This window comes from Chrysochloris asiatica, unplaced genomic scaffold, assembly GCF_000296735.1.
Source record: "Chrysochloris asiatica unplaced genomic scaffold, ChrAsi1.0 scaffold00017, whole genome shotgun sequence".
Classification (NCBI taxonomy): Eukaryota; Metazoa; Chordata; class Mammalia; order Afrosoricida; family Chrysochloridae; genus Chrysochloris; species Chrysochloris asiatica.
Window position 1 is genome coordinate 14,039,434 of NW_006408535.1, and position 27,718 is coordinate 14,067,151.

Here is a 27,718-nt window from a genome sequence, read left to right on the forward strand (position 1 = left end):
GAATTTTAGGTACTTGTTTCAAGGATGTATATGAGACCTAGAAAAACTAGGGCCCCACAAACTTCAACCACATTTCTACATCCTCCATTATGAAGCCACCCTCCATTAATAAAAATTGCCTCCCCAAATTGGTAAATGTCTCTAAAGACAAATTTGTTGTTGTCAAGTGCCGTTGAGTCGGTTCCGACTTATAGCAACCCTGTATGGGGTTTCCAAGGAGCAGCTGGTGAGCTTGAACCACCGACCTTGCTGTTCAAATGGCTTTGCAGTCTGACGCAATAGTCCACAGCGCCACACCAGGACTCCAAAAGACAAACTGGGGAGATACTTATTACTGATTGTTGGACAAAAGTGTTTGCCTTTCTATCAGCTTGAACCGTTCATATCTCTTTACTCTCTAGAGACCACCGACTTAATAGAAACCTACCTGTATCCTTAACTTTGAGATGACCACTGAAACACTGAAACTTTCTCTCTTTGTGGTTAGCAAGCTGACCTATCAACAACACAGCACAACCAGGACTTACTCAACTTGTCTGGAGAAAGAAAATACATTATTTAGTATAAAGAGAAGATATAAACATGGAATAGTTACATTGTAGATTACAATAAATGATAATATTGAGTGCATTTTAAACGATTAATGTATGAAAACTATCTTCATGTATTGTGCATTAGTCAAGAAAAGATGCACACTTTCCATAGTGGTTAATGTTGCAGGCCCATTGTTCAGCTTTGATAATGTGCATAATAATGCTTAATATGATAATGAGTTGGGGTAGCTGAAAATTTAGGATGGTTGCAAATTTGGTGTAGTATTTGGATTAGCATCTTACTCTTTGCTTGTCAGCCTCATCAGTACACAAGCTATTTTTTTTAAACTGGCAAAAATATATGGATTTTTTTTTTCAAACTTTTTTTTTTTCTCAATAAAGGATAATGACCAAGGTACCTGCTTAAACAAATACTACCAGCATTCATTAGTTAGGATGGTTATATGTAAAAGAAATGATGCCAGATAGTAACAAATCCAAGAGAAGTTTATTATGAAAATGGCACCTGCGGATGAAAAATTAAGTTACATAAAGACAACCATGTATGTGACATGTATGAGAATCTACAAAAGTATAAAAAGAACCCTGTTGTAAATGAAGTATGTACATTTCTGATTTGCAGCATTATCAATGGTCAATGAAAAGAAATGTTTCAAAATAAGCCAGGCACTCAGGAAGTTAGGTCCGGTTAGCTTCACACAAAACAAATGTACCATAGCTGTCGCTTTGTAACATTTTAATTGTTTTTATATGTTGTAGAGTTGGTAACACTGCTAAGATTTTTACGAACAGAATATCCCTTTCCCCATTATTCAGCTACTTGGCACCAGTCTCCTCATAAAAGTTTTCATATATTTATACAAGAAATAGTTAAAAACACAGACACAGTTTTCACAGGTAATGGTGTTTTTTTTTTTTTTTTTTTTCATTTTGTAATTTTAAACACTATGGATTTAGACAGCAGCTGTGATTATCTGTTAGTTCAAATCACCAGAAATCATTCTGACACAACACAGAAACATTTATAAAAGAAACGAAACAAAACAAAACAAAACAGCTGTCTAGCTGTTCTTAGGAGCTGATAGGTGCATTCCTTTGATTGTTCGATAGCTAGAGTAGAGCTTCCAAAATTAATCTTTAAATTTCTCCATCAGTCCTCTTCATCTTTGAAACCTACTTAAATCCTTCAAGAAAGCACACCTTTCAAATTTGTGACATTTGTAATCATTCCATCATGGTCTGGGCACAACTCATGGAATTCCAAGGTCCTAGAGGAATCCCCTCAACACAGTGATATTCAAAGGACAGCCAGGTTACTATATTTAGCATTGCACGCATAAACAAATATATATATGACAATTCTATAGTCCACCACCCCCCTTTTATTTTGTAAAAATGTTGGTTGACCTTTGAAATAATTTTCTGTCTCACTAGTAATTGCTTTATATATTGCTCTATCAGCCAACCTGGAAGAAAACCAAAGAAAAGCACCCACTGCTTATAGGTAGAGCACAAGGGACTCTGGGAATGTTAACAACTGAGGCTATATGGCATCAATTTATTTAATATATCTGAGCATTATTCTTCAGTGCTTTGTGTAGCACTCCAGAAAACAGTCATACCCAGAATTCCATTGTGGAAAAAATGGCTCCATTAACCTTGAGCTAGTTAAGAGTCTTTTTATCTCTGAGAATGAAAAAGATTGGGGGTGGGGGAGAGGTGGGGGAGAGGAGGGAAAGAGAGGGAAAGAAAGAAAGGAGAGGTAGGGAGAATATACATCAGCAAAGCAACAGCAGGAATTTTAAAAAGTAAAAACGGGAAGATTCACAGACAGTAGAAGCAGCATAGGGTGACATTACAGAGGAAGGCCACCACACAAAAACCACTAACCCCCAAGAATCACTGATTCACTAGGACTGCAGGAATGGGACTATACCACTCCGGACTAGAGATAGAGCACAGAGAAGACAAAGGACAAAACAACTACATTAGCTTAGTATATACTGCATATAGGAACACACATTGAAACTGCAATGGACAGCCAAGGACACTTACACATTGTACACATGACAGTTCTAACATCTGTTATTAGATGCCTTAACAAACAGCTGCCAAAAATGGAGTGGAAGAAGAATTTATACTTGACAGTCATTTGGAGTGTTTGACACTACACTGATTTCTGGCAACAAAGACAAAATAGGATATTGTTTTCTTTTTCTTGTCTTATCTTTTCCTTTTTTTTTTTTTTTTTTTAAACGTAATGTGCAGTTTTCCGTTGCAGTTATCTATTTGAACTTTATTAACCCATTTTTTTTATTTTTAAAACTTATTGGTTTCAACTTAGAAATAAGAGAACCAAAAGGAAAAACATACCATCAAATCAATTCAGTCTCCCAAAATACAACTTTCCATTTTTTTGTTGTTAAGAAATGAAAACAAAACAAAACATGTTAAACATTTTTCCTTCTTTTACTCTGAAGTGTTATTGAAGTTGCAAAATTAGCCTCAGTTAGACTGAGAAACAGAGGGGAAAAAAAAGTTCAACGAAAGGCAATATGTAGCTAAACTCCTCAAATCAGTTTGAGTTTCCAAGAGCCCCTGTAAAAAGGGCTTTACTGACCCATTAAATTGAATGTGAGGCTATGTTTGTTAGTTGGGAGGTAAAAACTTTTAAGTCCTGCAGCAAACATTAATGAGGGCTTTGTCTTAACTAACCAAGGAGACTGCAGCAATGAACTCCAGACCAGGACAGAACACATTCTTTCCCAAAACCCAGCCTAGGAGCTGCATTTTGTATGAAGACATTACAGATTAATAAATGATAGCACCATGGTTTTAGAAATTAAGTTAATGTTTCAGTAATTAACATTTAGTCCAACTTTTTTTTTTTTTTTTTAACATTCTAGTCACAGGCCAGAAATTAAGTTTAAGAACCCAAATTATTTTTATGTGCAAGTAAGAAAATTTTAAAATCTTAACCATAAAAAGAGAATTAAATTCTGCATAAAATTCTAAAATACTATCCCCTAGTTTTTTTGTTTTTTGTGTTTTTTTTTTTTTTAAAGGAATTAGGAACAAAAACAAAACACCACCCCATTTCATTTGACTTAGTCAAACAGGGCACATCATTTATGCTTGTCTCTTTCAATCTTGATCATATCAAGATCTTTATGAAGAAAACCCAATGCTTGTCACTTGAAAAATCTCTCGACCACAAGACTGAGTATTCTATGGCAGAGGCATATACACATTAAAGACATCTTGGTAAAGATGGCAAAGGAAAGGAAAACAACCCAACACACATCTTAGAAGAAGACAAAATGGCAGGCCATCTGACCCTCTGAAGGCAGAAAATAAACATATCTTTACACAAAAGAAAAGTCAAGTTAAAGGAAAGGGGGATGGAAATGGTGACCATCGTGTTGAGAGAAGATGCTGACCTGCTCAAATTCAAAGTGCTAGAATTAAAGGTCTAAAGGAAAACGCCGACGATGCCTCCGAGTGGAGCCCTGCGCATTGCTGGGCTGCGCCTCAGTCTTCCTTGCGCTCCAGAGTCTGTGCGGCGTGGATGCCGTTGCTGTAGACTGGGAAGGGCAGCGTGGAGAAGAGTCCCTCAGCCGTGGTGAACACATTGCCAGCGGGCATCTGCGTCAGGCTGGCCGCGCTCACAGCACTGCCGAAGGGTCCAGACATGTTGAGCCGGTGCACGTGGTGGTAGAGCATCTCCATGGGCGTCTTGGGGTCAAGGCCAAAGCCGGGGCTGTTAACGTCCACGAAGTTAACAGCATGCGCGTTGGGCAGCAGGTTGCCCTGCATGGCCAGGGTCACCTCGGCAGGTGCATAGCGGATGGTGCCTGTGGTGTAGACTCTTTGTGCAGCCGTGCTGGTGGCGGCCAGGGTCCCGGTCACCCTGTGAACCAGTGGCAGCACCACGTTGCCCGCCTGCAACCTTTGCAGTGCCTCTAGGTCCCCAGTGTACAGCAAGGAGTTGGAGGCGCTGGGACCGCCCCCGCTGCCACCCCCGCCGCCACCCCCTGGGTGTTTGTCCCGCGGGGACGCTGAGAGTGGGGGCGACAACGGATCAGAGGCGACAGGGGCCAAGGCCGAGGTGGCCGAGGAGCTGAACTGTGTCTTGCGGGCTGCTGCGCCATCAGCGCCTGGCGGCGTGAGGACCGAGTCGGGGATGGCCACGTGCAACCCACTGCCACCGCCACTGCCGCCACCGCCGCTGCCCTGGGGGGACGGAAAGTGTTCGGAGGCCGGGGGCTTGGTCATGCTGTAGGGAGATTCGTTCCTGGAGATCTCCCGGTTGGGTGGGTAGTTCCAGATGCTGCTGTCATTGTCGAAGTTGATGGGTTCCGAGATCTCAGTCTTGATCTTTAGCACGGAGGCACTGTTGGGGGAGGACAGTAGCCGCGGGGGCTCCACCAGGCCCGCATCCAGGCCCCCGGGACTCGAGGCGCTGGACAGGCGGCGGCGGCTGGTGCTGCCGCACTTCTGCCTTTTCCGCCTCTTCTTGCGTTTCTGGTGCTTACTGGAGGCCTGTGCGCCCGCCTCGCCTGCGCTGTCCGAGTCCTTGGCGCTGTCGGATGTGAGCGACTCGCAGTTCTGCAGCCGCAGGTCCGACTCGCTCTCCACGTAGCGCTCCACTTTGATCTGCATAGGGCCCAGCGCGCTGAAGCCGTCTTCGCCTGCCTTGGGGTTCTCAAAGTCCGAGTGCTCAAAGCTGTCATCACTGTCGCGGCTGTCTGGGTTGCTGGAGCTGTGGCCATCTTCATTGCAGTTCATGTCATTGTCGCACGCATTGCCCGACTTCTTTCGATCCGGCTCTGGGTCTTCGCTGTTCTCGGACTGGTTTCCCTTTTCGTCAGACTTGGAGTTCTCATTGTCCTCTGCATGAGGCCAGCAGGCAGGGGTAGGGATGGGAAGAGGAGAAGAGAGGAGACACCATATTAGCTGGGATAGAACTACGGGGAGGGGTGGTGGAGAAAGGTATCTAGTCTTAACCATGAGCCTCTCCATCACCTTCTGATTACTTAAACCCTGTGCTTTCTCTCTTGAGGACCTAGATTAGATGTAGATTCTCCATCGTCCCAAAAGCATGTTCTGTATTCCAAAAGCATCAGCATCACCAAGGCGCTTGTTAGGAAAACAGAATTTTAGGCCCCACCCAGAGCAACTGAATCAGTTTTCTTTTTAAGAAGATCACCGATGATTCATAAAGTTTGGGACGTCCTACAAAAATACTTGGTTAGTCATAGTATATTAATGCTACAGAAACGTGATTGATGCAATGCAAGGTAGCTTCCTACAGAGGTCTGCATCTTCTAGAGGAGTTGGTTCATGGCTGAAAACCACACTCCCTCTCTATTTTTCTCCGTGGGAGAGCAGTGGACTGTAGGATAAGCACTGGACTGCAAACAAGTTCAGAGGTTCCAATCTACCAGCTGTTCTTCAGGAGAAGGATGAGGCTTTATCCTCAGGAAGAGATTTACAAGCCCCAGAAACCCTACACAGGATTACTACGCGTCAAAGCAACTCGACATGACTTAACAACAACATTTTTCTCCATAACAACTTTTACCATCTGCTTTGCTAGATACATCTTATTATTTTCGGTTGTCTTTCCTTCCCCTTCACCCCACCTTTGAGGGCAGAGAGTTTTTCTTTTTTGTTCGCTGTTACAAATAAGGGACAGAGATCTATGTGAAAACTTCTGCCCTAGTAAAGAACTCTCAGCTCACTAGTCATGTTCCTCTCTATATAGGATTACTCCTGCCACCTCTTTGAAGCTGTATTTGGAGTGGAAGAATGTGTGCTTACAAACCAGGAGATTTGGGGCCCTAATGATGGGGTGGCTTGGGGGGAACCCTAGCCATCTGCTCCATTTTAGGAAGAAAAGATCTTTCCAGTAAACCTCAGAGTACCCATTGTGGACAATACTGATTTTCTGACTTCGCTGTGATGCTTGTGGACTGCAGGCTGGATAACACCTTGGGCAGATCTACTCTGATCCTCATTTCCTCCTGTGTAGCTGAAAAAAAAAATTGAGCTAGAAGAGCGTTAGGACTTCCTGCAGCTGTAGAATTTGACAAAAGTTCTGTATTCCCTGCTATATGGCATGTCTGCGGAAGTGGGGCAGAGGCTGGAGGAAAAGAAAGCAATCTGTATGTATGAACTTTCCTGCGCACCAAAGAACTGCTCAGAAAATTTACTTCCCCAAAGGATTAAAACTAGGAAAGTAATAGTTTTTCCTGCATAGATTCAGCAAATAAGCAACAATAGCTATCTTACTTTAGAGGTTCAAAAGTTTCATAGGCTTGGTGAGGATATGAATATTTTGAGATCAAAGTCATTAGAGCGAGCCTTGATACCTGCTATGGAGAGAGGCCAGAGCTCACTTGGGTAGAGCAGGGTTTCTACTATATCCTGTGGCAGGTACAGCCATGGCATGTGATGTGTGTACGGTGGTAGTGGTGGTTGTATGCCCTCAAGATGGTACTGACTCATTGTTGTTATTAAGTGCTATCGAGTCAGTTCCGACCCACGGAGACCCTGTATAGGGTTTCCAAGGAGTAGCTGGAGAGCTCGAACTGCCAACCTTGCAGTTCAAACGGTTTTGCAGTCTGGTGCACTAATCCACAGCACCACACCAGGAATCCTATGCTGACTCATAGTGACCCTCTATGTAGGATTCCTGAGGCTATAAATCTTTACAGGAGCACAAAGTCTCATTTCTGTCGACCTTGCAGTTAGCAGCCCAACTCGTAACCCGCTACACTACCAGGCTTCTTGATATATATATGAGGGGGTTTCGAAAAGAATGTGGAAAATGGAAATGAAAAGATACTAGAATTTTTCCACAAACTTTTTGAAGCACCCTCATATATCTATGTAGGCATTCCCTGAGTCCTGAATGTCTGATTTATGGACAACTCCTAACTAAAATCCATTGTCATCAAGTCCATTTTTATTCACAGCAACCCTACAGGATAGGCGAGAACTGCTTCCTTAGGGTTCAGAGACTGTAAGTCTATACAGGAAGAGAAAACCTCATCTTTCTCCCAAGGAGCAGCTGGTGGGTTTGAACCACCAATTTTGCAGTTAGGAGTCCACTGTTGAATCCACTTGCTCGTTAATGTAGACTTTCAAACTGATTCTGTCATAACCAATGAAGAAAACCAGGAACAGATCAGAACTTTTATCATTTGCGTGATTAGTCATGGTAACTGGAACAGGAAAAATTATGAGTTGAAATCCTGGAAAGGGAGGTTTGGAAGAGCCCTTTTAGGAGCTTGGATTCTTGTCAGGATTGTAAAGACTGATCCACATTCAAAACTCAGTGGTTGGCTGCCATCTTTGAGTGGGGCTGCAGCTATCTCTGAAGCCCTACTTTAATATTATGTAAATTTGCCTTCGTTTTGAAATGATTGAACCAACCCCTACTTGCAACAATTCTTCATCAAAAGCACCTTCACTTGCTACATGAGCAGCTTTTAACTAATTGAAAAGGCTTCTAGCCTTTTCTTACAACAACCCCCCACTGCTATCAAGACAATTCTGACTCATTAGTGACCCGACAGGACAGAGTAGAACTGCTCCAAAGGGGTTTCCGAGACTGTAAATCTTTACAGGAGCAGACGGTCTCATCTTTCTTCCACAGAGCAGCTGGTGGGCTTGTTGAAACCACCAACCTAGAAGTTGGCAGCTCAATGCTTAATCCACTGCACTACCAGGGCTCCTTTATTAAAATAAAATAAGGCTAAATAAGAACCATACGGAGCTGTTCCAATCGACCTCCAAATTTTTAGACAAGGAACACATCTTGTTTGGAACCCCAGGACTGCCTGTATATAAAATGTGATCAGTTGTTTTGCTTTTGAAGATGGATGATGACTACCCCTTGTGTTTGGAAAGGCAAGTCATAATTGCAGAACATGGAGAAGAAGTAATACCTGTAATACCTGAGGTGTCTTTTGAGTCTGACTCAGAGTCAGAGGTTTCTGAGGATTCGGAGGTTTTCTCGGGTAGATGAGGAAGCTGTGCAATGTCCATCGGTGTGTCCTTGTACTCAGGATTACTGTGGGGGCAGGGAAGCATTCATCAGGAGTGCACACACCCATTCTTCATGACTTACTTTTGGTCACCTTCCCCTACTTCCTTAACCCAAACTTCTGGAGTTGAGAGCAAGAACTAAATGGAAAACATTTCTCGGCATGTCAAGGGACTTTCACAGAAGCTTGGATTGCCTAGGCCATGGTACAGGTGCACCATGATACAATGATTGAATACCCAAATGCTACATGAAAGCCACTAAAAAGCTTTTAAGTAATCAGATACCATTGGGGGCTAGAGAACTATGCTGCTTGACATTCCTCCTAGTATAACACCTGAGGGGAAGGGAGGCTGAGAAGTACTCTTAACAATTCATTCCCATACCACCTGGGGATCCCTGTCTTCTCTTGGGCTCCTAATGAGTCCATTGCCCCACTATCCCTATCTTGTCTTCTTGATGTTGTTTCTCAGCTGTTCAACTGGCTGTAAATCTACTGGGGGAGGGAGACCCACAGTCCTAAGTGTCTAACTATATGACAGATGCACAGGTGCACTTTGGGATGCATGTATTATGGCTACTGAACTGTCAACACACCCATTACAATCATATTTTCATCTGCTCATGTGGTGTACACCTGTGGCTTGTTAGCTGGGAAACTGATTGCAGTGGGGAGAGTCCCAGTGTGAAAGAGAAGAGGCCCTAACTGAATGGAGCTAACCCCATTTGCACAAGTGTGCTGAATTTTTTTTCCCATTTTAAATTCAGAAACCAGTGTCTTCTGGCAAAGAGAAGAAGTTTGGTAAATTTAACAATCTGGAAATGCCACTGCAAGAACAGCCCAATGTATGAGGGTAGTGATCTGGTCTCTATTTGATATAACCTGAAAGCCCAAGGAAAACTCTTTGCCTCACAATTGAAAATGTCCCTTCCATCCTTCCATGATGGTCAGCCAAGCAGAGATTTACAATAGTTGATTACTGATTTATTTGCTAATCTCCATGAAATTTCTATATTAGAATGTCATTGTTTTAGACTCCACAATTACAAATGTCTTTGGAAGGGTTAATCACTAAAATGGATTGTCAGGCATTCACTCCTTACTGGAAATTATCTTCAGCAGCAAAGTTCTCTAGATAATCAGGAGACTAATGGTGGGAAGGTGGGATTAGTACTTCTATAACCTTCAAATACTGGGAGTGTCTTTAACACTATCAAACACTGCTAGGAAATGCAAAGGAGACTGAAGGCGCAGACATTATAGAATAGGAGCCCAGACATGAGGAATTCTCAGAAGGAAATGGAACATGAGAGTTCTGCTCAGGGAAGAACAAAGGACAAGAATATGAGCAAGAAAAATAAATGTTTCTAGTCTATAAAAGTGATGGCCAATGAGTGGCAGGGTTGGCATTTCCTCTAGTAAATCTCTGATTGGTCCAGATGCCATGGGTGGGTGTGAAGACACTGGTCACTTATCAGCCATATTACAGTCTTATGTCATTGACTTGTGTGACTCTTTAGGTCAGCTGGGACAGATCTTCCACATCTGTGATTGTGGCTAGTGAGTCTAAAGACTGTTTTTTGTTACCCAAACGGCTTCCTTCCTATCTCTGTGGAAATAGGTGAAATAAAATCACCAACCACTGACGAGCTAGTACCATTTACTCAGCAGTTTTGATCTAAAGTAGCCTGGACTGACTTTGTAACCTTTCTCATTCCCTTTCTTTCAGGGTAGAGTAAGAAGTGACAGGGCTGATGAGGCAATAGTAAATAGATAAGAAGAAATCTCCCAGAATAGTAAAATAAGGTGAAACTTGAGCTGTTGGCTAAGACCCAAATAGATGACTTCAGCATTCTGGGTTTCACTGTGAGCATGGGAAGTCACTGTTAGCCATGGGTCTACCTGGCACAGCTACCATATTTGCCTAGCAAAAGAATGTCAGTGACACAATGACTTATTCTATTTTCTATATGTGATGTGAGTTTTTATAACCTTCTACATTATATATGGTTGGTGGTTCCTAAGATGCTATGTAAAAGTATTCCCTGATAGCAGAACCCATCTTGCATATATCACAAATACAAGGGATACATTGCATGCGAATCAAGCCTTAGAGGAAGTCACATTAAATACATACTTTTTTTTTTTTTTACCTTTAGAGAGAATTAATGTAGAGTGTTAAGAGGTCAAAAACGGAAAAAGAATAGATAAATGAAGACTCTTGTAAGTGGTGCACATTAAAGCCCTCTCTAGAACAATAATCATTAGTGTCTGATTGATATGCTATTGGTAGCAAAGCACACTCATGCCTTCAAGTCATCACCAAAGTACATGAATACACTCTGAAGGGCCAGTGTGCTGATGAGCCATGCTTGTTAGCATCTCAGCTCCATTTGGCTGTCTCAAAGAAAAATGGGGCTCAGGTATTCCCTGTCTAGATTATCAGCCAAGGGCAACGACTTCCATTCATAAAACCTATTGGTTTTCCGACTCAGGCCTTGCTTGGTGGCTTTAGGCCATGAGACTTCAAGGCCTGAAATGACAGAGGTGGGAGGGAACCAGGTTGAACACTGTGACAGATTGGTAAAGAACTTTCTGGAAAGCTTGCCCCCAAACTCAGACCATACAGTCTGTTTGCTTTGTTTGAGTTCAAAGGAAGACAGCATGAGTGGGCTTCAAAAAGTTCATGGAAAAAATGGAATGAAAAGATAATAGAATTTTTTTTCCCTATGAACTTTTTAAAGTCCCCTCATAGATAGGGAAGCAGAAAGAAATAATGTCTCATATCAGACTTTAGGCAGCATTAGAACTTAGCTTCATTTATGGATCTGAATTTGAGGATACAATAAAAACAGCATTAAAACTTGCCTGAGATCATAGAGCATTAGACAAAAGAGAACTGCCACTGTATTTTATACTGATGCTGTCTTGATACTGGCAAAGGAACTTTTTTCCACTTTGTCTACCAATGCTTTAATGCTCACTCAACTCAAACCCTGTGTAGTAGCTGAGGGCTTCAAGGGCTAGGGGATGAAGAGAAATACAATGTACCCTGCCTGCTACTACTTCTCTTTGCCTTTTTGTCTACTTTTCACAAGACTGAGAGTGGGTGATGTGTATATGTGGTGAGGATAATGAAGTGAATTCGTGAATGTTTGAGCTGTAGGCAAAAGTCTGTATTCCTGTATTCTTTTTATTTTTTGTGGGGGGGAGGCCTGTACATTTGTGAGGAAACCAAAACCCCTTCTTGAGAGCTGCCCAAATGTTTATCAAGAATTACTGAAAAGTTAGCAAATCTGCCCTGGAATTCCCTTCTAACTCAGCTTTGATCTTCTCACATTTCTTTTGTGCCAAGTGAAAAAAATTTTTTGTTTGTTTAAAGCGGGAATTTTCCATGCATTCCATATATTCCATACAAGATACTGTCAACAGGCAACACTCAGTACATGTTTACTATGAACCATTGGGCTGTGTAGTTTATAAATGTATAATATGAAATGAAAGGATTAGAAAGTATACCTAAGTAGATAATTCACCCAGATGATATTCTTCTCATTTGCGTTCTTGGCATTAATAGCTATTGTGGCACTAGATTGTATCCAAATATATCCTCCATTCTTCTGCATCCAACGGTAATACTTCGTCACACACTGACCCTTATTCAGCACTGGGGGATGGAAAGAAAACAAAAGAAAGACATTGTGTTTTCAGATTGGGACCAGATGAATTTCATCTCAGCAAACCCTCAAGTAAAGAGATGGGAGGGCCTATAGCCAAGCCACAGGTGCCCCTTGATATGCCTAATGCAGAACACCATTAGTAGGACCAATAAAATCAACAACTCAGTAGAGCGTCAGCTCTGGAGCGAGGGTTACAACCATTAGTAGCAAGACTTTATTTCGGTTTGCGCAGCAATGGTGTGAAAGGACTACAATTCTGTTTGGCTCACAGAACACCTAATGCGGTGTGGAGACCGTCAGTGGGTGTAACGTCAAATGGTAAGAAAAGCACATTCATATGTGATTTAATCATAGCTACAAGGTAGACTTCTTTGAAATTCTGGCTATTTGGATGGTTCTGAAGATAGATGCGTTCGTTACCCTCTGTCTTTGATTATTTTACATCAGAGCCGGCCATATCAACCCGCATACTTATATATCCGTTCCTTTTGAATCTGTCTCAGAATTTATAGTCCCAGGACGAGCTAAATTTCCGTCGGTCCGTAGGGGGAAATTCGGGTGAGACTTTGTGGAATGCTGGAACAAAATAAATTTCTCAACAGAGAAAGAAAAGTGTCCTAAGGGGGGCACAGAATTGACTTGGCTTGAGCCAGAGTGACAGCTTCGCATAGACTCTGAAATATGGCCCAAAATGAAGGAACAAGTAAAAACAATCAGTAATGTGGAACGGTGCCATTAAATACCCACCGAAAGAGAACTTTAAAATGCAGTTGTTAAAAATGATACTTTAACCCAAATCTTGCCAAGTTGAACTGGATTTGATTTGTATCTGGGTACTCCTGATCTAGTAAATGGGGAATGTGGTATAAATCATCTCCTCAAGTAAAGTGCTCTGGAAGGGAATGGCTTAAAAGGATGCAGGAAACGTTCACACCCTGCTGTTAGTACTTCAGCGCACCCCCGAAGCTCACAGGCTGGATGGCCACTAGAGGGCAGTGTGCACTCATCTACACTGCCTACTTTTGGCATGTCCTTGTCTCCGTCTGCTAAAATGAAAAACCTCTAACTGCTGTAATAAATTTGGCTAAATTAGCTGCTAAATGGTTATCTCAAGTAATATGTATTTGCATTAATCATCTTGCTCTAAAGCAGAACAAGCCAGAGTCCTAAAGACGTAGTAAATTCATATTGTCCATTTAATTATGGCTAATAAGTGCTTCATATACAATAGTTTCATGAAGTACATTTTGATTTTTTTGAGGGGGGTGTAGTGTATGGGTAAAGGGAAGAAGTCACTTTGGCAAAATGCAGTGTTTGAGAGACTTCCCATCGTGTCTTGGGCCACCCTTTATGGCTTCAACTGTGATTAAAAAAAATCAGACCTCCACAAACTATATCCACAAACAGATACAAGCTATATCTCCCTTTTTGTCACAACACCCTGAATCGATGGTTGTAAATGTAATAGTTAGCCTTAAGTGTTGCTTGGGAAAGCATTCTTTTGATGACTATTTCAAACGGTGACAAGTTGTATTTTGAAACTATTCCTAATAGTTTGGGGTATCTTTAAGGCCTGAACTGTCATCTATTGGTGGGGAGGCGCTGCAGGTAGCATTACGATGGCATTTTGTAGGCAATTGTAAGTTCAACCATTCTACATGCATGGCTTCCCAGGCTACAAAACTGTGTGGTGAAGCTGAAAGCAGTAAGTACTTACTATGCTTTAGCTCTTCTGTTAAACCATTGTTGCATGCTACAAGATATGCTTGTATTGAAAGTCTCTCAACCTGGCTAACTATTAACAGAGGAAAGATGGATTATGTACTTCCGTCCGCTGTTTTCGCAGAGTAAACGCACAGTACCCAATCAGTGCTTGGTGGCTTAATTCTATCTACATTATAACTAGAGGAGCCTTATGGTACAGTGGGTTAAGTATTGGAGAGCTAATTGAAAAGTTTGTGGTTTGAACCCATCAGCTATTGGGAGGGAGAAAGATATGGCAATCTAGTTGCATAGAGTCAGTCTTGGAAACCATATGAAGGCAGTTCTACACTACCCTAAGGGCACTATGAGTTAGAATCATCCCGACCACAGAGGGTTTGAATATGGGATAAGGAAGGATTTCAAATACACCCAGTCCTCACTCATTCACATGATTAAGCTCCAAAGATCAGGTCGTTATGTGAGATTTGGGGGGCTGTGCTCCATCATCAGCAATCATTCACAACCTTTGGGCACCCCTGGCATGTCTTCAGGATGGGCTTCCTCTGGGTAGGAACTCCTTCCTTACCACTTTGGAGCACATGGGGGTTGGGGATGATGGTGAAAGTTGGCTGTTGTTTTCCACTACCTCCTGCTGCCCCAACTTGTCCACCTCCTCCCACCTCACTGGGTGGGGAGCCTGCCCATCCTTCATCCACCCAGCCATACAGCCGACACTGACCTCCCCTGGTACCTTAAGGCTCCCACCCTACCTCCTCCTGCCAACCTGTGACCTCATGTCACCCTGCTGTCTCCCCATGCTTTCCATGGTTGAATAAAGATGTCACTGAAGAAAGGGAGCAGGTGTCCTTTGTGTGACCTGGTCATCAGCAGGGTGTCTGGGATATCATTTGAGGTGGTCCATGGAGGGCACCCTGGACTCAGTCTCAGGCCTATGTGAGACCTGAACCGTCAGAGCTGCTTGAGGTTTTTTCCAAAGCTGTCTAAATGTGAGATGTCAGATAAAAACATGGTTGGTAAGCGAGGAGTAGACATAATTCTAATATTGTCAATAAAGGTAAATAGAATAGGGAGCCCCTTTAGAATCTCATGACGAAAACAGTAGGATGAAAGGTCGTATCAGCCTAGTTGGTATCCTGGACTGGACTTGGACCCAAAGCCGACCACATACACACACACACACACACAAAAAAAAAAAACCCACCCCAGAATATAAAGGGTTGTTGTTATTAAGTGCTGTTGAGTCGCTTCCGACTCATAGCGACCCTATATAGCATTTCCAAGGAGCAGCTGGTGAATTTGAAGCCACCATCCTTGTGGCTCAAACCAACCTTGCGGTCCAGTGCATTATCCCACAGTGCCACACCAGGATTCCAAAACAAAGGGTTGTTATTGTTATGTGCTGTCGAGTCAGATGCTACTCATAGCGACCCTTCATAGGTTTCCAAGGAGCAGTTGGTGGGTTTGAACTGCCTACCTTGTGGTTCACAGTCCAGTGCTGATCCACAGTGCCACACCAGAAGTCCAGTACAAAGGGTTTGTTGTTGTTAAGTGCTGTCGAGTCGGTTCTGACCCATAGCAATCCTATATTGTGTTTCCGAGGCTGTAAATTTTTATGGGAGCAGAAAGCCTCATCTTTCCCACAGAACCAATGGTAGTTTTGAACTGCTGACCTTGAGGTTAGCAGTCCAATTCGTAACTGTAAGGACCAAACTGATTTTGCCTACCTAGAAACTGCTTGACTAAACTCTAGTCAGGCTCAGGAAAGCATTTTAAATAGACAAGGCCTCAGTTATTAGTTCCCTCCAGAGGCAAGGTCAATCTCCATTCTGTACATTAGCCTGAACACGTACTCTAGCTCCAAGAATATGATATATGTATAAATAGCCAGGCAGCTCAAGGCCAGAGGCCAGATGTTTTCCTTTACCTTAGCCTAAGAACAAAGACCACCAGTCCTGACCAATTAAACTGTAACATCTCATAGTTTGCCAATTGTTAACCAATCCAAAGATTGTAAAGCTGAGAAACCTGAGCTGTTTGAAAATTCTATAAAAACCCTGCAGACAATGAATTCGGGGCTCTTTCCCTATTCCGAAATGTCGGATAAGGCTAGAGACCTGGCTCGAGCTTGATTAAACAACCCTTATGTATTTGCATCGGTACACGGCTCCTGGGTGGTCTTTGGGGACCCTGAATTCTGGGCATAACATAACCACTACACTACATAGCTCCTTAAATACAAAGGGTTGTTGTTGTTGTCAAGTGCCAACGAGTTGGTTCCGACCCAATGACGACCCTGTATAGGGTTTCCAAGGAGCAGCTGGTGAGCTTGAACTGCCAACCTTGTGGTTCAAGCCAACTTGGCAGTCCAGCGCATTAACCGCAGTGCCACACCCAGGACTCCATACAGAGGGTTGTTGTTAAGTACTGTCAAGTCGGTTCCAACCCATAGTGACCCTGAACAGGGTTTCCGAGGCTGTAAATCTTTACGGGAGCAGAAAGCCTCATTTTTCTCCCACGGAGCAGCTGGTAGTTTTGAACTGCTGACCTTGCGGTTCACAGCCTGATTCGTTAGACCGGGCCAAAGTGAGAAAGGAATTGTAAAGTTGTCTTTGAAGTTTCAGAATCCTCCCCCTATTCCAATAATACCCTTTCTCTCACTTAAAAAAATAAAATGGATCTCCTGCAAAACATTTGCCTCCCTGGTGGTATTCAGGTGTGTGCAATGAAGAGGGCTGAAGGCTTATTTGCTAAAAAAAAAAATACATTGTAGTATCATCTCTTTGACTTAAAACAATACCAAATATATCTGCTTCTTTTAAAAGAAGGACAAAACAAGTAGTAATTTGTTTGTTGTTAAGTGCTGTGGAGTCAGTTCCAACCCCTAATGACTCTGTATAGGGTTTCTGGGGTTTCTAAGGAGCTGCTAGTGAGCTAGAACAGCCGACCTTGTGGTTCAAACTGGATTTGCAGTCCAGCTCATTAACCAACAGTGCCACACCAAGACTCCAGTATTTTGTTGTTGTTGTTAAGTGCTGTTGAGTCGGTTCTGACTCACAGCAATGTTGCATAGGGTTTTTGAGTTTGAACCGCCGACCTTGAGGTTCAAACCAACCATGCAGTCCAGCACATTAACCCGCAACACCACACCAGGACACCACATTAACAGCTTTTATGATGCAGGCTGGTGGTCATCTAGCAAGGAGAGTTGACTTACATGAAAGAGAAGCAGGGCAGGTAAGTTTTGATGTGAGGGGCTAGTTTTAAAAGGATGAATGAGGAATGGAACCACGGAAGAAGAACTCCTAGAGAATCAGGAGCTATTACAGAACCCTCCATTTACCATGGTTGACACTGAAAAAGCAGGGGCCCACCATGGTCAGTGGAAGACACAAGTTTGATCTAATCCATAGTTTTGCCAAGGGCCAGTCTAACAATCAGAATCTTTCAATGGTGAACATCCTAGTGTGGTCTTAGATCTTGGTCTTAGATCATGGCTACACTGGGATTAGTGTTTTCTGAATGAGAGCCCCATGTGTCAGTGGTAAAACTGGGAAACTATAGATAAGGCGCCGAGTTAGTGCCTACTCCAGGGTGAAATGTTGACCAGGATTTTGCCTCAGTTGCTTCCATTTTTCAGAAGTTTGCATAAAAAAAGTCATGACTGAATTTTACTTCCTTTAAAATGAACAAAGAGTAATTTTTGCTTAGGGCTCCAGAATATAAATTTATGACTTTGGGATGAAGCTTCTTTCTTTAGGAAAAAAAAAAAAAATCATACTGGCAAATCAGTTGGATCATTCCAGCTGCGCCCGAGGCAGGATCTGACAGCTTTTCCTGAGCTCATGTGGTCCTAATCAGCTCAAGAAGAAAAGCCACCTTGGTGCCAGTTGGAAAGAGATTTTCAGTTTGTAATAAATTAGAGAACTTGAAAAACACAAACTTTTTCGGTTCTCTTTAATCCAGTGGCTGTTGTTTTTATTTTCAACTTTTAGCTTTAGGTAGAGAGAAATGAGTGAAAATTTGTTACAGTCTATTTGATCAAATTCCGTTTTGTAGCGATAACATAAAAGAGGTACAATATAAGCTATTTGATAAGGAAGTCTGTAAATATACTTATTTGTCCCTTGAAAACAGATTCTCATCAAGTCAGTGAACCCAGGAGTAAATGGAAACTAGAATGGGAAGGCAGCAGAGGGGGAGGAAATATATATGTGGACCATACTTTAAATCTCATGCCCATGATATGGTCAGAGTACTTGTAAATACAGTTAAGCATCTTTTCTTAAGTGTATCCCAAAGTCTACTTTCTGCACCCCCAAATTTTTGTGTAGAATAGACTGTGTGCCCCTCACTGAGGTCGCTGATCATATTCCATTTCTAAAATTCAGTTTTAAAGTCACACTAATGATTACTAAAGCATTTAGCTTTTATTTAAGCATCTGAAAATAGTGACATGGCATTTTCTTAGATTTATACAGAGCAAATGTGAAGGCAAAGGCAGGACAATTTTGGTTTTCTTTTGATGGGTTCACTTTATAATCTTGAATGACTCCAGACATAATGTGAAGGTCTCTGCTACAACTTGACGACATATTCGTTTCCACTCTGAAGCACAGGCTGTAACTATTGCTTTGGGTTGGTATTGCTCTCAGGAAAATCAAGAACTGTCACTAGCACCCTCCATCCCCAAACTAAAGGGGCCTTAAGACTTACAAACTGTGCTCCTGAGAGAACAGAGGTGACATCCTATCAGTGAGAAAAATACAGTCAGGTGAGGGTGAGTCAAGGAGTATGGTTACAGAACCACACAAGAAACATTAGGAAGGCCTGCCATCTTTAAGCCTTCCCTGAAGTATTCTGTGCTCTTCAATTTACACCACATCAAAAGCACAATTTGCGCATCAAATTGTGTTCTTTTTAAACATTCTTTGAGTTTTGGGAACAAAAAGAAGTCCCAAGGGGCAAGATCAGGGCTGAAGGAGGTAAATAGGATGAGGTTGTCCCATGAAATTCTTGAAGGACAGCCCATGTTGCTCTCAAAGTAGAAGCAGGTACATTAATTGTGAATGGAAAAAAAAAAATTTCCTTGGTCAACTTTCCTGGCCTTTTTCTCATCAATACAGTTTTCAGTTTTCTTAAAACTTTTTCCTAATAAGCTACCATAATCTCCCCGTGTCCTTTGAGAAAATCTATCGAAGTTATTCCTGTAATTATTCCTATGTTGTTGTTAAGTACTGTCGAGTTGATGCCAACCCATAGCGACCCTGTATAGGGTTTCTGAGGAACAGCTGGTGAGCTTGAACCACCGACCTTGCAGTTCAAATGGCTTTGCAGTCTGGCGCATTAACCCACAGTGCCACACCAGGACTCCTTTGGTATCCCCAAAAACCTTCTGAGCAGACCTCTCTGCCTTGAATTGAACTGGCCCAGCAAATTCCCTAAGAAGTCACTGATATGTTTGGATTGTTTTTAAGAAGGGTACCCTAACAAGACGAAGACAAGTGTATTACTGTGAGAATTTGCCTGCAGCCTATCACTGATCAAGTTGTTGTTGCTAAGTGTCTCCCAGTCAGTTCAGACTCCTAGCAACCCTATGTAGCATTTCCAAGGAGCGGTTGGTGAGTTTGAACCACCGACCTTACAGTTCAAAGGAAACTTGTAGTCCAATGCTTTATCCCACAGTGCCACACCAGGACTCCCCGCTGATCACAGATACATTTTAACATGATTTGTTTGAAACAAACCTGTGTTTGTATAACAGGAACCCTAGTAGCAATACTTTTTGACTAATCGGTCTAGAAACAGACTTAAATCCTCCTAGTTGAACTGTTCCAAGCGTTCATGCCTGACGATTTGAACCCATACGCAAAGTGTCCTTTTGCCTCTAAGAGTGAAAATAGTACCCACCCCTGACTATGAAGGGAGCTGTACATATGATGCAATCAAGAGAAAATTATAGAGCGCTTACATTTTAGAACAAGTGACCTTTATATCAGATACATGCTCCTCCCCTAAAATTCTAGATGCCAAGTTTTATTGAATTTCTTTTTTAAAATGCTACCTAGTCTCTTGGTTTGAGCTTGGTCGTTGGCATACAAGAGATGTGTGGCTCATACAGAATAACTACTCTGAAATCTGATTAAAGTTTTGTTTTTCTTTGCTGAAGCACACATCCATGGCTCTGCACACAGTCCCCAACAGAGGGATTTCAGTTTTCCTTGGGAAAACTTTGTCTATAGGAATAGACTGATGACTGAAAGGATATAAAGGAAGTCAGTGTCTGTGACGGGGAGATGATTCTGTTAGTGAATCAAAACAAATCAGTACAAGCTTGCCTTCAGAAATATGGAGAAAAAAGAGAACATGGTGTCTTCCTGTTAGGCTGTTCTACAAAATCAAAGCCAAGGATTCTAAATAGTGAGTTGTGTCTTAAAAAGCAGGAAGCAGTCTAATTTAGCTTGAAGAGGAGATGAAGAACACATATCAAAAGCGGTCTTTTAGCAAAGTGTCTCACAAAAGGGCGTTTTAGTGGCTTGCATATGCATTGAAAAGCCGCAATACTTGGTGTATTCAGGTAAGTATAGAATAAATAGGAAATGGTGAGATCATCGGAGATTTCACACTTGACATTCACACAGCTGAACAAAGAGCTTCATTATCTTCATGGCGATATGAGGACCACATCTGCAGCATCCTCCACCCCCTCCTTGAGCTACCTTCCTCAGTGGCTGCAGAGAACAGGTGGAGAGCGGGTGCCTTCTGCTAGAAACCCAAAAGTGATTCTTGAATTCACCAAAGTGGTGTGTGTGTGTGTGTGTGTGTGTGTGTGTGTGTAAGTAAGGGGGGGGGTATGCGAGAATCACACTTTCTACTTAATACCACAGCTGGGTGCTTAGCTGTAGCCACTGGTTCTCCTTCTACATTCACAAAACTAGCAGATGAAACATGAAAAAGAATACTGACTCTTTAATCTCTACTTCTCCACCTAAGGCCCAAGGCAGGCTGACAGGGAACTTCATTCTGGAAACAGGATTTTTAAAAAACAATTCTGGATTACTCTTCGCTCTGCTTTTGAAAACTGTGGGCTACAGGGGAATGAATCTGACATAGACTTAAAGCGAGAATAAGTTTCTTTATCGAAAAAGTTATAGTCCTTGATGCTTACAGAAAGGTCATTTTCAAAACCCACAGGAGAAACAGTATTACAGCCAGAAACTGCATTAAGTTGTTTATTTACTTGAAATAGAGACAGTTGTTCATTTAGAACAGCTCATAGGATCAGCTGAGCCTTTGATGCTGTGCAGGCTTGCCTATAGATTTTGTAATTAGTGAACTGGGTGTCTTAAATAGCAGGCATCCACAAATTGGTTTTTAGGTTTGTGTGTGTGTGTGTGTGTGTAAATCTATGTGCTAAGCAACATTTGGTAAAGTTTAATGATATTTGATACTAGCTGTGAGTTATAAGCTTAAGGACAGGAGACTTGTGGATGTTCTGTGAATGACTATGTATCATCTATGGATTTTCCCCCTAATACACTAATGACGGGCCCTGCTTGAATTGCTATCTGTGTGATTTATAACCTCAGAAGAGGTTTTTCCCTACACCACTGTCAATTGATAGATTTTTATTAACTGTTAATATTGAATCACGCAGAAAACTTTTCATTGATTTAGAACATGTCAATTTGTTAAGTTTAAGAAATAAATTTTCCTTCTCTTCCTGATAATGTACTAGTCTGGAGAACAAGGCTTTTAAATACTGATGGTGTTGTGTTCTGGGACACCAAGAATCACAGGAATGGCTGCTCGAGTGACATCCAGCTCTCAAGAGTTTTTGCAAACTGTTTTCAGCCTAACTAGGGGAGTTTTGGAGTCCTTGTGTGGTGCTGTTGGAGCCACACTGGGCTGCTAATCACAAGGTCGGTGGTTTAAACCCAGCAGCTGCTCCTTGGAATCCCTATGCAGGGGCCTTGTGAGTTGGAACAGACGTGATGGCAATTAACAATAACAATAAGGAGTTTTAGTATCATTCATACTAACACTCATACTCAAAAACAGTTAAGGGCAGAGTATTTACACTTTGTGTGCCTGAGTGCATGTGTACATACGTGTATATTTGTTCTGTAAAAGAGAAGCGGGGTCCTGGTGTGGTGCTGTGGACAAGGAGCTGGACCGCAAGGTCAGTTTGAATGACAAGGTTACTGCAGTGGTTCAAACTCAGTCACTCCTTGGAGAACTAGTACAGGATCACTGTTAGTTAGAACCCACTCTATGGCACTTAACAGCAACACACAGGGTCGCTATGAGTTGGAATTAACTATGAGTTGGAACCAATTCGCTGGCACTTAACAACAAAAGAGAAGCAGTGAGCAACTGAGAATGGCATCAAGAAAGATCTATGGCTGGGAAATGAGGGGAATGGTGGGTTCATTCATTCATTCAGTAAATATATTTTGAATGTGTACTCTATACAAGCACTGGGGTGATAGCCCAGTGAACAAAATCTGTGGACCTGCTGTCATATTATTAGTTTTAATTAGTCCTGGTATTGCCATTTCTTTGCCAGTGATTATCAGTTTGGAATATGATGAAACACATTCAATGAGATTCAATGGGGCAATCTTCCTACTGTAGGAGGGAGGTTTTCAGAAGAGTTTTCTTTACTCTGAAAGTAGAGGTTAACTACTACTTATCTTTGAATAACAATGAATGTGGCTTGTAGGTCGATGTGGTATGTAGGTTTATGGTCTGGCACTATAGGATCAGCACTGGACTGCTAACCTCAAGGTTGGAGGTTCAAACCCACCAGCTGGTCTTCGGAAACCCTAAATAGAGGTCACTATGAATCAAAACCAACTCGATGGCACTTAACAATAACAACAAAGTCTATGACAGCACAGGTGGTTGAATTAAGCCCGGTGAATTCATCTTTCTTTGGGAATTGTGAGGAATAAAGTATTGGGAAGTTAAGGCAATTAGGATGTAGGGAAAACTCAGATTTATTTTATGTCTCTGGTGGGTCCGGTGGCTTTGAATACAGTTATTTCATGAAGTCTAAACATCTATAAAAATAAGTATGTAAATAGTTAAGTATGTTGTTGTTGCTGTTGTATATTTAAAAGAGCCAAGCCAAATTGAATTTGCTCATATATTATGTGTTGTTAAGTGCCATCGAGTTGGTTCCAACTCATAGCGACCCTGTATAGAATCTCCAAGGAGAGGCTGTTGGGTTTAAACGGCTAACTTTGTGGTTAGTAGTCCACTGCTTATCCTACAGTGCCACACCAGGACTTCATCTGTCATATAGATGTTTAGAAAACCAAACAGTTTCTTATGAAAATACAGATTTTCTTGTTGTCTGTTCAACAGCTACTCGGCCACTTCCTTCTGGAAAATAGAGCTCTATTTTAGGTTTCATGTTTGATCTCCTCCTAAGCCCCAAGGCCCCAAATCTTGATTGTTTAAACAAGTAAGGTGATTCCATTCTCTTGCCAGTATGTGTCTGAGGCTGGGACTGCAATAGATAGATGACATGCATGATAAGGAGACTCAAGGGGGCTTCGCCCTCCTGGGTTCCTGGGATTCTGGGAACATTTTCTTAGCTTTAATAAATGATCACAAAAAATAATCTGACGCTTTCCTGACTTTGAAAATTGCCTTGTAAGAACTTGATGGTTTGAGGTGATGATATAACTGATTTTTGGTCATGAAGAGAAAGTTAAGAGAATTGAAAAGAAGATATAAGCTATTTCTACTTGGATTTTCTGTTACTGCAAACAGACACATTCTAACTGATCTGTCCCACTGAAAAGTCTAGGAAGCCAGAAAGGATATGGGAAGTTCATGAAGATGTTTAAACAGCTTTTGTTAGTTAATTCCATATTTAGTGGGGAGGGCTGGGATATACGCAAATTAAGTACTATGTTGCTGATTTGGGTTAAAAAAAAAAGTTTGAAAGATAATCAGGGTGTCATTAAATGTTTTCAGGAAAATTTTTTTTTACTATAAGAAAAGTACCAATTAATTGATCTAGTAATAAGGAAAAGTCTTGGAATCTATGTTAGAATTGTATTAGAATATTTCAGTCACATCACAGTTCTAATTTACTCCCTCCCTGGGGAGAGAGAAACCATGATGTGTTTTTGTATTCCATATCCTTCTTCCAAGCCTGGAATGTCCTTTACATGCCTCCATATCTCCTCCCTTCTTGTCATCCTGTTTCAAAAACCAATGATTTGCCACCTTGATTGTTTTTCCTCTGCTCACCCCTTGGTTTTCACCCATCTGGGGCTTCTGTGCTTTGTTTATACTGTTATATAGTAGTAGTTCTCATTTTATGCCACCTTTCCAGAATTAACTGTTTTCATAGTCTGTAAGGTCCTGGAAGGTGGAGATGATATTTTCATTGATTTTGAACCTTCAAAGCAATACCACAGGGTTTTATAAATGTTGTTGTTGTTGTTGTTAAGTGCCGTCGAGTCGGTTCCGACCCATAGCGATCCTGTACAGGGTTTCCAAGGGTGTAAATCTTTACGGGAGTAGAAAGCCTCATCTTTCTCCCGCGGAGCGGCTGGTAGTTTAGAACCGCTGACCTTAAGGTTCGCAGCCCGATTCGTAACCACTACATAATGGTAAGTACTTACAAATATTAGGTGAATTTGAACAGGAAACATACCATTGCTCATATTCACACATACAATCAAGTACACGTAAGAAAATACTCACGGGGAGAAAAACCCACAGTTCACTTTTGCTTATAAATAGGATATTAACTATTTAACTATTGTCTTTCTCCATTGATAACCAAAGCTTTAAGTCTTTGTAAACAAATCAACCTCTTTACCAAGTCAAGACACACTCATTTAGATTGATGGAGATAATCTTATAGCCAAGTCACCATTGCTATTTTACTATTGGAGTCTGTTGTTAGGTGCCTTATGTTCTGACTCTTAGTCACCTAGGATAGAGTTTCCTGTATAGGGATGGCTAGTGGGTTTGAACCACCCATGTTGAGGTCCAGTGCTTATCCTACAGCATCACACCAGGACTGAAGTCTATGGGCGGTGCAAAAGGTTCAAGTGTTCATCTACTCATAGAAAGGTTGAAGGTTTGAGTGCACACAGAGGTTCCTTGAAAGTAAGCTTGGAGATCTACTTCAAAAACGCAACCCTTAAAACCATGTGGAGCTCAGTTTTACTTCGACAAACATGGGGCTGCCATGATTCATAGTCAACTTGACAACAACTGGTCAATTTAATTATTAATAAAACTTAGCTAGTTGGAGAAGAAAACCTTTAAGATAGTTACTCAATTCGTACTTACTATTTGCTTCATGTAAAATAATGTCTTCTAAGTCCCAGTGTGTTGTTGTTGTTAAGTGCTGTCGAGTCGGTTCTGACCCATACTGACCCTGTATAGGGTTTCCGAGGCATGGCTGGTGGGTTTGAACAGCTGACCTTGTGATTCAAACTGACCTTGCGGTCCAGTGCATTATCCTGCAGCGCCACACCAGGGCTTTAAATCCTAGCATAGTCCTGGTGTGGCACTGTGGGCTAATGCGCAGACTGCAAAGCCGTTTGAACTGCAAGGTTGGTGGTTCAAACTCACCAGCCGCTCCTCGGAAACCTTATCTAGGGTCACTATGGGTTGGAATCGACTCGATGGCACTTACCTCCTGACTATGTAGTTGTTATTGTTGGTATCAGCTTTGAGACATCAGTCATGCCTCCTGCCGGGTGAAACTTCAACAGGAATATTTATTAGCTTGGTGGTGTCGTTAATTATAGATTTGGATCCAGTAAGATTGAGGTGGGCCTGAGATTCTGTATTTTTATGAAATTCCAGAGGATACCAATATTGCTGGTGCATGGACTACTATATTTTACATCAACAACTTTGCCGTTATGTGTTCTTGCATGTTATTTTCCTAACTGTGCTATACCAATATATTTTACATGTTGCTGACTTCCATTTCAATTTTTGTCCCATCTAATGGATTTACTGTTAAGTCTTCACCTTGGTGCATGTTGACACAAAAGTGTGTTTCCCTTACCAGTTTACCCTCACCAGCTTACCCTGGAGTTTCTAAAGAGCCCCTCTCATAGCATGATTCCTTCCCTTGTCTGCAGTGCAGTGCAGGAATAACTCACTTTTTCCACCCTGGAAAGTTTCAGGAGGTGTGCGGGTCTGTGCACCCTGGGCCTGAGTGGTCTCTCAGGCAGACAAAGCCACATGCTATAGCTGCACACATTCCACCCCGTTGTCTGGTGGGTCATTACTCTAGGTCTTGTACGAGCAGATGTTGTGGGGGAAGCATGAGGGCCATGGGTACAGTGTGGTTGTGCATCCCTTGCTTGGAAAAGGTAGTTCTGACTGACCTCTGGGGCCCTGTACCCACACTGTCCTGTGTCACCTAGCTTCACACTGGGCTGACACTGTGGAACCTAGGTGTTTCCAAGCAAAGCCCCCGCCTGCTGTGGGACCAGCCCATGCTTGGGTTGTGGCCACCTTGTGTGTAGTCATCCACCCAAGTGCCCATCTCTGATGCCATGTACCTGGGTGCAGATCAGCTACAAAGGACTCCACCATTGTAAGTCCCAGCTACCATGGACTCTGCCCCAGAACAAACACACTGTTTCAATTTTCTATTTACCGAAACTCCACCACTGACTTCTTGACTAAGGCTTATACCTTTATTGTACAAATAAGGTCTGAAGAAATATTTTCAGAATACTGAATGAGGGTGAACAAGCCCAAAATTTACTTCTGGAAATGTTACAAGATACCAGCAGTGCATGCATGGGTGCACTATGAATGAACTTTTAAACATGATTTTGTCACGAGTCAGAATCTTTTCGAAGGTAGTGGAATCTGTATATGTATCATTTACCAGTATGCTCTGTGTAAAAATACTACAGTATGCTTTGACTGGCAAGTAGAGCAGAAACCCTCAGTGGTAGTCAGGACTTCCTGATGACCTCTGTCCTCTTGGATTTGTAAAGCCCAAACTGGTGGTGGTGGTTATGTGCCGTGGAGTCGGTTCCAACTCATAGCGACCCTGTACAGGGTTTCCAAGGCTGTAAATCTTTACGGGATCAGAAAGCCTCATCTTTCTCCTGTGGAACAGTTGGTAGTTTCGAACTGCTGACCTTGCGGTTCACAGCCCAATTCGTAACCACTGCGCTACCAAAGCCTAAACTAGCACTTGCCAAAATAACCCACTGAAAAACAAAGACCATCAAATAATACTAATTCACGTCTTCATGATCAACCAGATTTATCTTGTCTCCATGTGACCATCTTTTTAATTTTCAGACAGGCACATGTGGCAGGCTGACTGGGCTTCTGAGGGAAAGGCTGGCTGGGTGGCTGCTACATGCATTTTCTTTCATTGGAATTTTCATATCCAGATGCAAGCAGTGGAAACATTCATTTGTTCTGGGAAAGAGTCCAGTCAGTGACCAGGATGCTGTTATATTGCCGAAGACTGGCCCCCTGAAGGAAGGCTATGGTCAGAGGAAAGAAAGAAAATCCCCTGAGCTTTCTGCACTTGGCCCACCCATCAAACTTCATACCTTGCCTGCTTCCATCGCTTGCAGTTTCCCTTACTGTGAGCAATGGCTGCATCTACCCAAATCAACAATTAAATCCCCCCTTTGTTTGTGTGGCAGATGACAAATGCATGGAGGACATCTTGTGTTGCTGA

General features: G+C 42.1%; 1 protein-coding gene across 1 annotated transcript in view; it reads right to left on the bottom strand.

The window, feature by feature from the left end:
* Positions 1–3,923: 3,923 nt before the first annotated feature.
* NPAS3 (neuronal PAS domain protein 3) overlaps positions 3,924–27,718 on the bottom strand; it is a 1,134,041-nt gene continuing 1,110,246 nt past the window's right edge. Inside the window, exons 11-13 of the mRNA XM_006835502.1 lie at positions 12,128–12,275; positions 8,510–8,634; positions 3,924–5,446 (exon numbers count right to left, since the gene is read on the bottom strand). Of these exons, the coding sequence (XP_006835565.1) occupies positions 4,086–5,446; positions 8,510–8,634; positions 12,128–12,275 (1,634 nt within the window). The 3' untranslated portion in view covers positions 3,924–4,085. The remainder of the gene's footprint in view (positions 5,447–8,509; positions 8,635–12,127; positions 12,276–27,718) is intronic.